The sequence below is a fragment of the Leptonychotes weddellii genome, chromosome 5, assembly GCF_054177405.1.
Source record: "Leptonychotes weddellii isolate Sample4059 chromosome 5, ASM5417740v2, whole genome shotgun sequence".
Classification (NCBI taxonomy): Eukaryota; Metazoa; Chordata; class Mammalia; order Carnivora; family Phocidae; genus Leptonychotes; species Leptonychotes weddellii.
Genome location: NC_138373.1, coordinates 20,721,678 through 20,737,596, shown reverse-complemented (window position 1 = coordinate 20,737,596; position 15,919 = coordinate 20,721,678). Strand labels below are relative to the sequence as shown.

At 37.9% G+C, this 15,919-nt stretch overlaps 2 protein-coding genes across 2 annotated transcripts in view; both read left to right on the top strand.

Annotated features, from left to right (window-relative positions):
- LOC102748372 (phospholipid-transporting ATPase ABCA3-like) overlaps positions 1-15,919 on the top strand; it is a gene marked incomplete at its 5' end in the record, with an annotated part of 211,336 nt that overhangs the window by 16,677 nt on the left and 178,740 nt on the right. The gene's annotated exons all lie outside the window — the stretch shown is intronic.
- Positions 1-15,919, top strand: part of LOC102748681 (phospholipid-transporting ATPase ABCA3-like) — a 59,500-nt gene that overhangs the window by 10,319 nt on the left and 33,262 nt on the right. Inside the window, exons 4-6 of the mRNA XM_081819182.1 lie at positions 560-764; positions 9,713-9,929; positions 14,635-14,783. Coding sequence (XP_081675308.1) covers positions 560-764; positions 9,713-9,929; positions 14,635-14,783 — 571 coding nt within the window. The remainder of the gene's footprint in view (positions 1-559; positions 765-9,712; positions 9,930-14,634; positions 14,784-15,919) is intronic.

Genomic DNA, 15,919 nt, shown 5'->3' with positions numbered 1-15,919 from the left:
GCTGCTATAAACATTGGGGTGCATGTGCCCCTTTGGATCACTACATTTGTATCTTTGGGATAAACACCAAGTAGTGCAATTGCTGGATCATAAGGTAGCTCTATTTTCAACTTTTTGAGGAACCTCCATCCTGTTTTCCAGAGTGGCTGCATCAGCTTGCATTCCCACCAACAGTGTAGGAGGGTTCCCATTCTCTGCATCCTCGCCAACATCTGTAGTTTCCTGACTTCTTATAAATTTGATATTTTTTAAGGATTTATTTATCTATTTGAGAGAGAGAGAGAGAGAGCAAGAACAGAAGCAAGGGGGAGGGTCAGGGGAGAGGGAGAAGCAGACTCCCTGCCTCAGGGCTAGATCCCAGGGCCCTGGGATCATGACCTGAGCCAAAGGCAGATGCTTAACCAACTGAACTACCTAGGTGCCCCTAAAATTTTATATTTTAAATGCATCTCTCCTATATGATTACATTTATGTGGTTAAAAATAGCTATTGATAGAAATTTATGTTTTCTGCTGTATTGATTTTCCTGATATATCTACTTTTGTTCCTTCTTCTGTAGATTATCGGATGGATTCCAGGTGGCCTTATATATACATTTTGGCATGGCTCTTTTAATCAGTGGCTTTTGTCTCCTGACGGTGACTGAACGAGTCACTAAAGCAAAGCACATCCAGTTTCTGAGTGGGGTTTATGTCCCTGTGTACTGGCTTTCTGCTCTACTGTGGGATTTCATCATCTTCTTCATTACCTGCTGCTTACTACTCGTAAGTGTTAGATAGTTTGTTGAGGGCTCGTTTTCCTTCTGTACCCCCTGGAAAATTCCTATTTTCTTATTATGTAACTCGAAATATAACTGTATTTGGAAATAGGGCCTTGAAAGAGGTGGTTACGTTAAAATGAAGTAGTTAGGGTAGGCCCTAATCCATTCTGACTGGTCTGCTTTTTAAGAAGAGGATATTTGAACATACAAAAAGATACAAGGAGTGTGCATACACATGGTAAAGACCATGTGAGGACACAGCCAAAAGGTGGACATTTGCAAGCCAAGGAGAGAGACCTCAGAAAAACCAACCCTAAGAGAAGATGGTGGCAGGGTAGGAGGATGCTAGGCTCATCTCCTCCCAAGAACACAACTAGATAACTATCAAATAATTCTAAATACTCCAGAAATCAACCTGAAGACTGACAGAACAAACTCCACAACTAAAGGGAGAGAAGGAGCCACATCATAGAAGGTAGAAAGTGTGGAGACTGGTTTAGGGGAGAAACAGACCACTAATGCAGTGGAGGGGGGAGAGTTGTGGTCACAGAGAAGGGTGAGAGAGTAGAGGATAAGGGAATGCACAAGGGGAGCATTTCCCCAAAGCCACTGCTGGGAAAATGAGAAGGTATGATTTTTTGAGTTCCTACAACCATTAGGGCTTAAAGCCTGGAGTTTTAAAGGTCAGCAGGTTTGGCTAGGATAGAGCTGTGGAGGTACTATGCTGCTCCTGGAAAGAAGATAGGCGAACAATCCAGAGGCAGACAGCATGGAAACAGTGATCTGAAAAACACCTGGGACACACAGGGAGCAGATTATTTGTTATTCTCAGAGTGCTTCCCTGAAAGGCAGCATTCACAGAGACACCTCTCTAGGAGACAAACGAGCTGGCTGGTATTATTTCACCCCCCTGCCCCTCATCAAAAATACACAACCACCTTCAGGAAGCAGTGCAGCACCTACACAGGCTGCCTAACTTGCTTACAATAAGTCCCACAGCCCCGTGCTGTGGTGGGACTGCCCTTCTCAGTCAAGCATGTCTCAGTCCCAGTGCAGTGGGCCCTTTGCCCAGAAGACTAGCAGAAACCCCTGACCACACTACATCTCCCAACCAAAGAGTTCTGCTGGGCTTCAGTTCTAGTGGAAGTAATACCAGGTCTCATTTAATAAGGAGACTAAAGCACATCTAGTTAAAACTATCCACATTCTGGCCAAGGACCAAATACTACCCACTGCAGACAAGGAGAGCTTCTGCAGACAACTGGCCTGAAGGATAGAGCAGGCAAAACACAATAGCAGAACACATACAGCACACACCAGAGACGCTGAAGTACCAGGCTCTGGACACTACATGACTTCTTCTTCATAAAGGCATTTACTCTCAGGAGCAGGAAACATAACTGGCTTTTCTAACACAAAGAAAAAGGCAATGACTTAGACAAAAGGCCAAGATGGAGGAATTCATCCCAAATGAAAGAACAAGATAAGAGATCACAGCCAAATATCTAAGTGAAACAGATGTAAGTAACATGCCTGATGGAGAATTTAAAGCAACAATCAACTTGGTTAGATTTTAGTTCTTTTATTTCTCCAGAAAGCGATTCTTTAGTGTCTTCTATGCTTTTTTCAAACCCAGATAGTATCTTTATAAATCATTGTTCAGAACTCTAGTTCCAACATCTTACTAATGTCCATATTGATTAGGTCCCTGACAGTCAGTATTGCCTCTCCTTCTCTCTTTTGAGGTGAGTTTTTCCATCTTGTCATTCTGTCCAGAGAATAATAGATGAATGAGAGAGCAAGATACTAAAATGGCAACAACAATCCCAGAGAGATATACACTAAACAAATCAGAAGAGATCCGAAACTGGGGGTGGGGGTGGGGGTGAGGTGAGAGAGAGAGAATATAATCAGACGGGTGAGCGAATAGAGCAATACACTATCTCCTGAGTGTATTTTGGTCAGTTTGTTAGAGGAAACTACATCTCAAAATTGTAAAGAAAGAAAAACTTATATATGTACAAAAATAAAATGAAATGCAATGAAAGGATAGAATGTAACTGTGAAGATGAAAATTAAAAAAGACTTTAACAAAACAAAACAAAAAAAGAGAATATGATCAGGCGGGTGAACAGAACAGAGCCATACACTAGATTTTGGATGTATTTTGGTCTGGTAGAAGAAATTGTATCCCAAAATTTTAAAGAAAGAAGAACTTAGGTATATACAAAAATAAGATTAAATATAATGAAGGGATAGAATGTGACTATAAAAATGAAAATTAAAAAAAGATTTTAAAAAAAGGAGTAGATAAAATAAGTTGATTGAAAAAGAAAACGAAAATTAAAAAAATTAAAGTTGAAAGACTAAAGAATCATGGGAAAAAAGACATGAGTTCTATGTGTGTATTCCCCTAGTGCTGGAGTTTTGCAGTTCTCATTGATGGGTGAACTTGGTCTTGGCGGGATGTGCTTGTTGGTCTTCTGCGGGGAGGGGCCTGTTGCATTGATTCTCAAATGTTTTTGCACCAGGCGGAATTGCACCACCCTTGCCAGGGGGCCAGGCTAAGTAATCTACTCCAGTTTGCTCTATGTGGCTTTTGTTTTCTGAAGGCTTTCCGCACAGCTTTAGAGGATGAGAATGAAAATGGTGGCCTCCAAATCTCTGGCCCTGTGGAAATTCACAGTGCCTGGATAGATAAAACCTGACTTATATATGCCTACCTGGATGAGACTAATTTGAAAAGCAAAGGAGGAGTGCCCGGAATGCTGGGCCTCCTCTGAAGTTTCTTGGCTGAACTCGGCCGGATTCTTACTGCACCTCAATTAGTCTCATCTTTGAGCAGGGGCCCGACTGTGCCACAGATCATGGTTTATGGCAACCCCAAGCTGAGAGCCCACTCCTGGGCTCACTTGTTGCAGCCGGCTTCCCTGATCCAATATCTGGGAGCTCTGCCCCCAATCAAAAGACACAGGGTATCAGATTGGATAAAAAAGCAAGACCCATCAATATGCTGTCTGCAAGAGACTCATTTTAGACCCAAAGACACCCCCAGATTTAAAGTGAGGGAATGGAAAACATTTTATCATACTAATGGACATAATAAGAAAGCTGGGGTGGCAATCCTTATATCAGACAAATTAGATTTTAAAACAAAGACTGTAATAAGAGATGAGGAAGGACACTATATCATAATTAAATGGTCAACCAAACAAATAGCTCTAAAAATTGTAAATATTTATGCCCCTAACATGGGAGCAGCCAATTATATAAACCATTAATAATAAAATCAAAGAAACACATCGATAATAATACAATAACAGTAGGGGACTTTAACACCCCCCTCACTGTAATGGACAGATCATCTAAGCAGAAGATTAACAAGGAAATAAGGGCTTTGAATGACACACTGGACCAGATGGACTTCACAGATATATTCAGAACATTCCATCCCAAAGCAACAGATTACACATTCTTCTCTAGTGCACATAGAACATTCTCCAGAATCGATCACATCCTGGGTCATAAATCAGGTCTCAACCAGTACCAAAAGACTGGGATCATACCCTGCATATATTCAGACGACAATGCTTTGAAACTGGAACTCAAATCACAAGAGGAAAGTTGGAAAGAACTCAAATAGTTGGAGGCTAAAGAGCATCCGACTAAAGAATGAATGGGTCAACACAGGAAATCAAATAAGAATTTTAAAAATTCATGGAAACCAATGAAAATGAAAACACAACTGTTCAAAACCTTTGGGATACAGCAAAGGCAGTCCTAAGAGGGAAGTATATACCACTACAAGCTTTTCTTAAGAAACAAGAAAGGTCTCAAATACACAACCTAACCCTACACCCAAAGGAGCTGGAGAAAGAACAGCAAATAAAGCCTAAACCCAGCAGGAGAAGAGAAATAATAAAGATTAGAGAAGAAATCAATGAAATAGAAACCTAAAGAACAGTAGAACAGATCAATGAAACTAGGACTGGGTTCTTTGAAAGAATTAATAAGATCGACAAGCCCCTAGCCAGACTTATCAAAAAGAAAAGAGAAAGGACCAAATAAAATCATGAATGAAAGAGGAGAGGTCACAACCAACACCAAAAAATACAAACAATTATAAGAACATATTATGAGCAACTACATGGCAACAAATTAGACAATCTGGAAGAAATGGAGACATTCCTAGAGACATATAAACTACCAAAACTGAACCAGGAAGCAATAGAAAACCTGAACAGACCCATAACCAGCTAGGAAATTGAAGCAGTAATCAAAAATCTCCCAACAAACAAGAGCCCAGGGCCAGATGGCTTCCCAGGGGAATTCTACAAAACATTTAAAGGAGAATTGATAAAAGTTCTTCTGAAGCTGTTTCAGAAAAATAGAAATGGAAGGAAAACTTCCAAACTCTTTTTCTGAAGCCAGCATTACCTTGATCCCAAAACCAGACAAAGACCAGACCAAAAAAGGAGAATTACAGACCAATATCCCTGATGAACATGGATACCAAAATTCTCACCAAGATACTAGCCAATAGGATCCAACATTGCATTAAAAGGATTATTCACTACAACCAAGTGGTATTTATTCCTGGGCTTCCAGGGTGGTTCAATATCTGCAAATCAATTAACGTGATAGATCACATAAATAAAAGGAAGGACAAGAACCATATGATCCTCTCAATAGACGCGGAAAAATCATTTGACAACATACAGCATCCTTTCTTGATTAAAACTCCTCACAGTGTAGGGATAGAGGGTACATACCTCAATATCATAAAAGTCCTCTATGAAAAACCCACAGAGAATATCATTCTCAATAGGGAAAAACTGAGAGCTTTTCCCCTAAGGTCAGGAACATGGCAGGGATGTTCACTCTCACCGCTGCTGTTCAACACAGTACTAGAAGTTCTAGCATCAGCAATCAGACAACAAAAAGAAATAAAAAGCATCTGAATCAGCAAAGAAAAGCTCAAACTCTCACTCTTTGCAGATGACATGATACTCTATATGGAAAACCCAAAAGACTCCACCCCAAAATTGCTAGAACTCATACAGAATTCGGTAAAGTGGCAGGTTATAGAGTCAATCCACATAAATCAGTTGCATTTCTACACACCAACAATGAGACAGAAGAAAGAGAAATTAAGGAGCCAACCCCATTTACAATTACACCCCAAACCATAAGCGACCTCAAAGAGGCAAAGGATCTGTACTCAGAAAACTACAGAGCAATCATAAAAGAAATTGAGGAAGACACAAAGAAATGGAAAAACATTCCATGTTCATGGATTGGAAGAACAAATATTGTGAAAATGTCTATGCTACCTAGAGCAATCTACACATTCAGTGCAATCCCTATCAAAATACCATTAAGTTTTTCCACAGAACTGGAACAAACAATCCTAAAATTTGTATGGAACCAGAAAAGACCCTGAATAGCCAAAGGAATGTTGAAAAAGTAAACCAAAGCTGGTGGCATCACAATCCCGGATTTCAAGCTCTATGACAAAGCTGTAATCATCAAGAGAGTATGGTACTGGCATAAAAACAGACATATAGATCTATGGAACAGAATAGAGAACCCAGAAATGGACCCTCAACTCTATAGTCAACTAATCTTTGACAAGGCAGGAAAGAATATCCAATGGAAAAAGGACAGACTCTTCAACAAATGGTGTTTGGAAAATTGGACAGCCCACATGCAGAAGAATAAAACTGGACCATTTCCTTACACCATACACAAAAATAGACTCAAAATGGATGGAAGACCTGTCTCCAAGGGCAAGGGAAAAAAGGCAAAATGAACTACTGGGACTTCATCAAGATAAAAAGCTTTTGCACAGCAAGGGAAACAGTTGACAAAACCAAGACAACACACAGAATGGGAGAAGATATTTGCCAAAGACATATCAGATAAAGGGCTGGTATCCAAAACCTATAAAGAACTTATCAAACTCAACACCCAAAGAACAAATAATCGATCAAGAAATGGGCAGAAGACATGAACACACATTTGTGCAAAGACATCTAAATGGCCAACAGACACAGAAAAAGTGCTCAACATCCCTAGCCATCAGGGAAATACAAATCAAAACCACAATGAGATACCACCTTACACCAGTTAGAATGGTAAAAATTAACAAGACAGGAAACAAGAAATGTTGGCGAAGATGTGGAGAAAGAGAAACCCTCTTACACTGTTGTGGGAATGCAAGCTGGTGCAGCCACTCTGGAAAACAGTAAGGAGGTTCCTCAAAAAGTTGAAAATAGAGCTACCCTATGATCCAGGAATTGCACTACTGGGTATTTACCCCAAAGATACAAATGTAGTGATCCAAAGGGGCACCTGCACCCCAATGTTTATAGCAGCAATATCCACAATAGCCAAACTATGGAAAGAGCCTAGATGTCCATCGACAAGTGAATGGATATAAGACATGGTGTATATATATACACAATGGAATATTATGCAGCCATCAAAAAAAAAATGAAATCTTGCCATTTGCAACGATGTGGATGGAACTAAGAGGGTATTATGCTAAGCAAAATAAGTCAGTCAGAGAAAGACAATTATCATGTGATCTCACTGATATGTAGAATTTAAGAAACAAGGCAGAGGATCATAGGGGAAGAGAGGAAAAAATGAAACAAGACAAAACCAGAGAGGGAGACAAACCATAAAATACTCTTAATCTTAGGAAACAAACTGAGGGTTGCTGGATGGGAGAAGGGTGGGATGGCGTAACTGGGTGATGGACACTGGGGAGGGCATGTGTTGTAATGAGCACTGGGTATTATATAAGACTGATGAATCACAGTCCTGTACCCCTGAAACAAATAATAGATTACATATTAATTAATTGAATTTAAATTAAAATTAAAATAAATAAATAAATAATAAAATATGGAGACCCACGCTATGAGTGCATGTTATTAAATGACATATCTGTGTAACTGACAATATTGTAATATATATTGTGAATATGCAACTATCCATTAGATAAAGAATCCATACGAGTGAAAATTTATTTTTTATTTTTACTTTTTTTATTAAAAGATTTTATTTATTTATTTGAGAGATTGAGAGAGAGAGCACAAGCAGGGGGAGAGACAGAGGGAGAGGGAGAAGCAGGCTCTCCGCTGAGCAGGGAGCCTGATGCGGGGCTCAATCCTAGGCCCCCAGAATCATGACCTGAGCCGAAGGCAGATGCTTAACAGACTGCACCGCCCAGGCCCCCTGTGTTAAAATTTTTTTAAAGTTAAATAACAAGACAAAGAGTTTGTGCTTTAAATAAAAAATGATCACTAAAAAAAAATTTTTTTAATTAAAAAAACAATTACTAATACCATAAAAAAGAATAAAGCAACAATCATAAGGATATTCACTGGGCTTGTATAAAGAATGAAAGACATCAAGGAGACCCTTACCACAGAAATAAAAGAGTTAAAAAAGAATCCATCAGAAATGAAGACTGCAATAACTGAGATTGAAAACAGGTTTGATGCAATGAACAGTAAGCTGGAAGAAGCAGAGGAATGAATTAGTGATATAGAAGATAAAATAATGGAAAATAAGCTGAACAAAAGAGAGAAAAAAGAATTATGGAACATAAAAATAGACTTAGGTAACTCAGTGACTCCATCAAATGTTACAACATTTGTTTTAGGAGTCCCAGAAGAAGAAGAAGAGAGAAAAGGGGGCAGAAAGTTTATGTGAGGAAATAATAGCTGAAAATTTCCCTTACCTGGAGAAGGAAACAGACATCCAAATCCAGGAGGCACAGAAAAGTCCCATCAAGATCAACAAAAGCAGGCCAATAAGATGTATTGTAATTAAATTTGCAAAATAGAGTGATAAGAAAAAATCTTTAAAACAGCAAGACAAAAGAAGTCCTTAACGTACAAGGGAAAACCCATAAGGCTAGCAGATCGAATCATGGCAAGCCAGAAGGAAGTGGCATGATAAATTCAACATACTGAATGGGAAAAATCTGCAGCCAAGAATAGTCTGTCCAGCAAGGCTATCATTCAGAATAGAAGGAAAGATAAAGAGTTTCCCAAACAAGCAAAAACTAAAGAAGTTTGTGACCACTAAACCAGCCCTGCAAGAAATATTAAAGAGGATTCTTTGAGTGGAAAGAAAAGACCAAGAATGACAAAGCCAAGAAAGAACTAGAGGAAATCTCCAGAAACAACAGAACAAATAATAAAATAGCAATAAATACGTATCTATCGATAATTAAGCCCCAGAGTTGCTTGGGTGGATATGATGGGAGTGGGGGAGTAGGATAGGGAGTAGGAGACCTGGTTCAAAGGTATGATAGGTAAGGTATAACCAGAGATAAAAATCTTTAGAGAAATAGGCTCTCTAGAGAAATAATCTTTCTGGGAAAGGTGAGAGTTAGCCTTATTGGGGGAAAGTATACTGACTTTGTTAATTAAAAAAACATTCCAGGGGCGTCTGGGTGGCTCGGTCGGTTGAGCGTCTGCCTTCGGCTCGGGTCATGATCCCAGGGACCTGGGATCGAGCCCCAGGTTGGGTTCCTTGCTCCACGGGGAGCCTGCTTCTCCCTCTCCCTTTGCCTCTCCCCCTGCTTGTGCTCTCTCTTGCTATCTCTGTCACTGTCTGTCTCTCTCTGTCAAATAAATAAATAAAATCTTCAAAAAATTTAAAAAAAATAAAAAACCATTCCAGGTGGAAAAAAAAATAAAGGGAATTATGGTGGTTCTGCTCATTGGACTATCCTCTGGTGAAGTAGAGGTAGGAAGTATCTTGCTTCATGCTCCTAGGTTGAAGTATTTTTTAGAGGCTAATTGATTTAATTACTGAATACTTCCATGCTACATAACGATAGGACTTGCTCTCTCCTCTAAACATTCTGGCTTGCGTTATTTTTGACTTGCCCTTCACCTTGCCTTTATCTCTATGCCCTCTGTGTTTCAGGGAGCATTCAAATTCTGCCGATTGGATATTTACATCACAGATTACCATTTTCTGGACACAATGCTGATCTTCGTGCTATACGGCTGGTCTGCCATTCCCCTCATGTACCTGCTGAGCTTCTTGTTTACTAGAAGTACTTCTGCCTACATCAAACTTGTCCTATTCAACTACCTTTCAGGCATTTTCAGTCTCCTCATAGATGCCACGCTTCAATTCGGTAAGAGTAAGGGCTTCACAAAGTTTCTCTTTACTCAGAAGGCAGCAGCAACTAAGTAGGTAGGAATGGACTAACGACATTAGTAGACAACAAAGTTCTAGGTTTTGGGAAAATCCTGTACTTGATGTCAGTTCATAAAATTATTTTTGAGTGCCTATGATATTCTGGGTGCTGTGTTAGAGCTGGGATCCTCATGCTGAACTGATGGGGCTGGACATGACCTACAAGTCCTTTGACAAGGTTCTTCTGTTCTATCCCCACCTCCAGTAACTCCATCACATGACTAAGGAATCTGTTTTGCAACAAATATGGGAAGTTTTAGGAACATCTGTCCTGAGACTCATTTGTCAGAGAGAGAGAATACAAAAAAGCAGCTTTCTTTTTAGAAGGGCCGGCCTCAGAAAGTTAGAATAAATTCTATCTCAACTATATGAGACCATTATTATCTTTAAAAGCGTTCCCCCTTGATGTTATGGCAGTTTGTAGTGAGCTGAAGAGAGGGAAGAGTGGAGGAGAAAATTGAGTTCTTGGGAGAGGCTGACAGTTTTGTTCAAGGAAGGTTTTATGGTGTGGCTTTTCTTCCCTAATTCAATGAAAAGGCACAAGATCATGAGCACCCTAACAAGATTTTCCAGGAAGAAAATTTCTATATGCATGTGACATACATATAATTATTTAAGCCAGTTTTCCTCCCTTCCAGGACTGGTTTCTACAGTATTCTTGAATTTGTATTTCCTCATTTTCCTTCTTTGATTTTGAGATTTGGGACGATCATCACTGGAAAGGCCACTGTTGTAAATGGAGTTGTTGATTCACCCTCTAATGTGCATTTCAGTTGGCCTCAGCCCTTTCCCACATCTTCCTTTTCTGTTGTTGCTCCACAAACACTGGCTCCTGCCTTGTTCCCTTTGCCCTTCCCTGGTCACAAAAGAATAGTTCGTAATTTCCTTTGAGAATGAGTATTTCCCATGCGTAAGACTTAAGCTTATGCATAGCAGGTGAAAAAACTTGTTAACAGGTATGTCTTAGCACTCATTCTCACAAAGGGATACCCAAATTATGGAAAGCAAATGTTTGTACATTTTTGCACACTTGTCCAAAGAGTACTACTTTGTGATGTGAGGAAGACTCACCTGAAAGCATTTGAGTCTGTGGCCCTAATCTAAAAGGAAATGATCATTTAAGGACTAGAGAGAAATAGTTGTTTCAGAGTAAGAATAGGAATAAATTACTGTTTTAGAAAGTTTTTGAAAGACTTTTTTAGGAGGACTGTGTTGCAAAGAGTAATGCAGAATAGGATGAGAACAAAAAGGAAGCCAGTAGATTTGGCAATTAGAAAGTCAAAGGAGACTTCCACTTTTGAGCAGCAGAACAAACACTATGATACTGTGCCAAAAATAATGAACTGAGGAGAAAGTACAGAATTGGCAGAGGCCAACAATAAAATGAAAGTAAGTGTCCTTTAAGATAAGCAAGCATCAAAGGTAGCTTTGATTTGAGGTTACTGAGAGCATCTTTTGACCTTAATTTTCCATTTTGTAAGTTGTGAGGAACATAGAGGTCAAAATAAAAAGCATAAAGGTACAACAAAGGTTTAATATCTTTCTCTTTAAAATTAGAAGTTCAAAGGGTTACGTCTTCATTATAAGGGTGAAACAAAACTAAGGCCGCAATAGGACACAGAAAGGAAATTTGTAAGGGTTGAATTTGGCACTGAAATGAGGAACAATAATTTCCCTTTGGAATTTGTAAACACATGTAACTATTCGTACTGGCTTGTGTCCTGACATCATAGAACCTATGTAAGCTAAAAAACAACCTGATAATTTATTTTAAATAATCTCAGTTGGTTGTGCTCTCAGGTGAGTGGCAAAGGGATACATAATTCCTCTACTTCAAACTATTCCCATAGTTAAATTTGCTAGAGAACTTTGAAATCAAAAGAAGAAAGAAAGAAAAAAGAGGAAAAAAACAAGGTCTTAAGAGCCAGTGCTAGCAGAAACCACAAATTGTAGAATCAGAATCAGACCTGCAAAATTAAGATATGGGGATTTTTAGAATGATATAAAACATGTATATTTAAAATATTTAAATTGTAACAGAGTCTTAGGAATATGAGCAAATAATAGAATATAAATAATAGAACATGTATCCATGTATGTTATATATATATGCATACAATATAAATATATATGTTTAAATTATTAATATGTATATTGTGCAATTAATATGCATAAATATGTATGTTTAATATATTTAAATTGCAATAGAGTGTCTCGGGAATATAAGCAAATAATGGAATATATATAATAGAATATATAATAAATAATAGAACATATATACATATATATGCATATGCTACATATGTACATGTATGTATATATATATGCATAATATATATATAGACAGAGAGAGAACAAGTAAATTTGAAAAAGATCCAAATAGAATCCTGAGAAATGTTAAGATTTAGTAATAATTTAAATTAAGAACTCAATATATGTAGAAGTATCACCGTATAGATGGGCATTGTTTTTAATCCATTCCATCACCCTATGTTTTTTGATTGGAGCACTTGGCCCATTTACATTCAAAGTAATTATTGAAAGATATGTATGTATTGCCATTTTATTACTTGCTTTATTGTTGTTTCTGAAGTTTTTTCTGACCTTGTCTTGTCTTTCATGTTTTGCTGATTTTCTTTAGTGATATATTTAGAGTTCTTTCTCTTCATTCTTTACATATTTATTAGTGGTTTTCAATTTGTGGTTACCATTAGGTTTGTATATAACCTGTCCTGCATATAGCGGTCTATATTAAGTTGATGGTCATTTAAGTTTGAACTCATTCTTTTCTCCCCTCCTCCCCACATTTTAGGTATATATTATTATATCTTCCATCCTTTTTTGTGAACTTAAATGCAATTTAAAATTTAGCTCCACAGCCACATTAGCCACATTTCAAGTGCTCAGTAGTCTGATGTGTGTACTGGTGTGGCTATAGGGCTATTCCATATTCATAAAAAGATAGTGCTGGTGTATATTGTGCCATCTTTGGCATCTGTTCATTTGGCCAATAGCCCGAATTTTTCAATCTGGATCAATTACTTGTCTCTTTATCAGTTTAAAATCTACACTGGACAGAATCACCATGGCTTGGACACTTGAAGTTTCACTTCTTGGCCATCTCTCTTTGCCCAAAATGTCTTACAGGAAATTTCTGTTTAGACTAGCCTTTTATCTTCTTTCTAAAAAACTGAATTCATGATCAGAATTCCATAATGTCAATTTCATAAATTAAGCATGTTCATATCTCCAGGAATTTAGTCTCTAATAACCGTTCATATTAAATGTGTTCTTGAGAGAGAGAGTAGTTATCTATCAGCTGGTTCCCTTGAAGATTTTTCTACTCTCAAACATGTCATAATTTCCCTATCTGTTCCCTACTGTTGAATTCTAGGCTGTATCTCCAACCTCTACTTTACTCCCTTACTTGACCAATTAAGATTAGAAATATAAGAAATAGTGGTGGTTTCCTATCCATATCAGGTGCCAGGAAGTCTTATCCCATGGACACCCACTTCACCAAAGAGACTTTTCAGAACTCTGCAATTATCAACACAAAGTGTGTCACTGGATGTCAATTGGAACAAACTTATTGGGAAGTAGTGTTCTTCAAATATAATAATTTTAATTATTATTTTTAATAATTCTCTGAGCTTGGTCTGGCCATCCTTGGGGGATTTGTTGTCCTGGGGATAGTTCATTGCCTATAATGAAATCTAATCTTATCATCTTTTTTAGAGGTTCAACATAAGATGTCAAAATCCACCAGAGCCTTCATACTTAATTCATTACTGTTCTTTCCCAATTACAACTTTGCGAAGTGTATCAGTGACTATTTTACTTTCTACCAGATAAAGAAATGGTGCTCTGGAAATAAGCCTCCTATCTACCTAAACTGTAGTAAAGAAAGTAAGTATTATTAACCTTAAACATAAAACTGCCAGTAATTTTTCCAGCAAAAATGGATTAATTGGAGAATGACAGAGAATTGCAATGCAGAACAAGCAAGTTACAGCAAACCATAGGCAAATCTCACAAACATTATTTTAGAGAGGAACATTATTTAGGAGGAGGGAGGAAGATGAGAGGGACTGTTTGAACAAAACTCCATTAGAGAGAAGCAAAAGTTCAGGGTGATGACTGTTTCTCATTGGCTGAGTTGCAGGGGTAGTCAATTTTTTATAGGAGACGCAATGTACATTTTTGTTGTTGTTGTTGGGGCCTGTAATCATGATTCTTTCCTGTTGAGGATTCTTTTTTTGGATCTATGATTGACAATTCTTCTTGTCATTAACGACTGGTAGGGTGTGAGAGTTCCCCCTGCTGGCCTCCTAACTCCACTTTAGTGAGGCTTCCCTTTATTAATTTTCCCAGGATTCTTGGGGTTCCTAAGCCTAAGAAATTAGTTTCAGGCTTAGCCCATGAGACACGTGGGGAATCAGCCCTTATTTCAAAAGAGTCAGGACACATGTTCAGTACATACATCATTTTGTAAGACTGGGGGAAAACCTTTGTAAATATAATAAAACCTCAAAAGCAAAGCCAAGGTAACTTTAAAGTAGTCATCAGATATAAAAATAAGGGCTACTAATAATCAACCACCTAGTAACCACTTACATTATTTTAAATTTTCACAACCTCAGGTTCTCAGTTTTTATACTCATTTCGAGGAAGAGGACTGTGTGCCCTATGCCACGCAGCTTTTATGGTCCAGAACTGGGATTCACAGCTTATGTTCCCTCGTTGCATAATGTATTTCATCTTTGGAAAAGAACCTCCAGGGGAAGAATTTGTATGATATTTAGTTTTGTTATCTCCCACCACCTTCACCACTCATAATCACCCAAACTCACCTGCCCACAACCTTTTTGAAGGAATGGGTGAAATCCATTCTCCAGCATTTAATATAGTATCTGCATATAGAGGAACTCAACTGTTTTGTGCGTTTTGTTTTGTTTTGTTTTAGATAATTAAGTAACGGTCAGGATATGGTGATTTGGGTGGTAAAGAGCCGTACAATAGAGAAAAGAGCCAGAAAGGAAAGTAAGAGAAAGGCACACAGTACTGCAGTTTTGTTGAAAAGGGTAAAGGTTCATTTTAACTTTAGAAATCCTCATGGTGACACTGTATCATTTATTAGGTAATTTTGAAAATATCTTACTTTGGTGAGAGTGGGCAGAGTGAGAAGGAATACTTAGTAAGCCAGATCTTACCTAGAACTGTAGTCGATGACCTCAGAGGGAAGCTCAGTGTTCAGAACTATAAACTGTATGACAGTAAATTTTAGGGGATGAGCTGAGATAGAAAAAAATGGAAGAGAAACATTTCAGGTAAAATATAGTGACATGGAAAATCAGATATTATCGAGTCTCCATAGAAACAGGGAATATTTTGTATGGCAATGTAGAAGCATTCCAGTTTCTCTATATCTTCTCCAACAATTGTTATTTTCCGTTTTTTTAAATTATATAGCCTTTCTAGTAGGTATGGAGTTGTATCACATTATTGTTTCAATTTGCATTTCTCTAATGTTACCAGTGATGTTGAGCATCTTTTCATGTACCTGCTGTCCATTTGTATATCTTCATAGAAATGTCTCTTCAAGTTCTTTGCCCATTTGAAACTGGGTTATTTGTCTTTATGTGTTCTGGAAAGTAGACCCTTCTTTGGTATATGGCTTCTAAACATTTTCTCCCATTTTGAGGGCTGTCTTCACTTTCTTACTAGTGTCCTTTGATGGTAGTGTTTCATTTTGATGAAGTCCAGTTTATCCATTGTTTCTTTGGTTGTTTGTACACTTTATGTGTCAAAGAAATCATTGCCTAATCAAAAGTCACAGAGACTTACTCAATGTATTCTCCTAAGAGGTTTATAGTTTTAGCTGTTATATTCAGATTGTTGATCCTTTTGTAGTTGACTTCTATATAT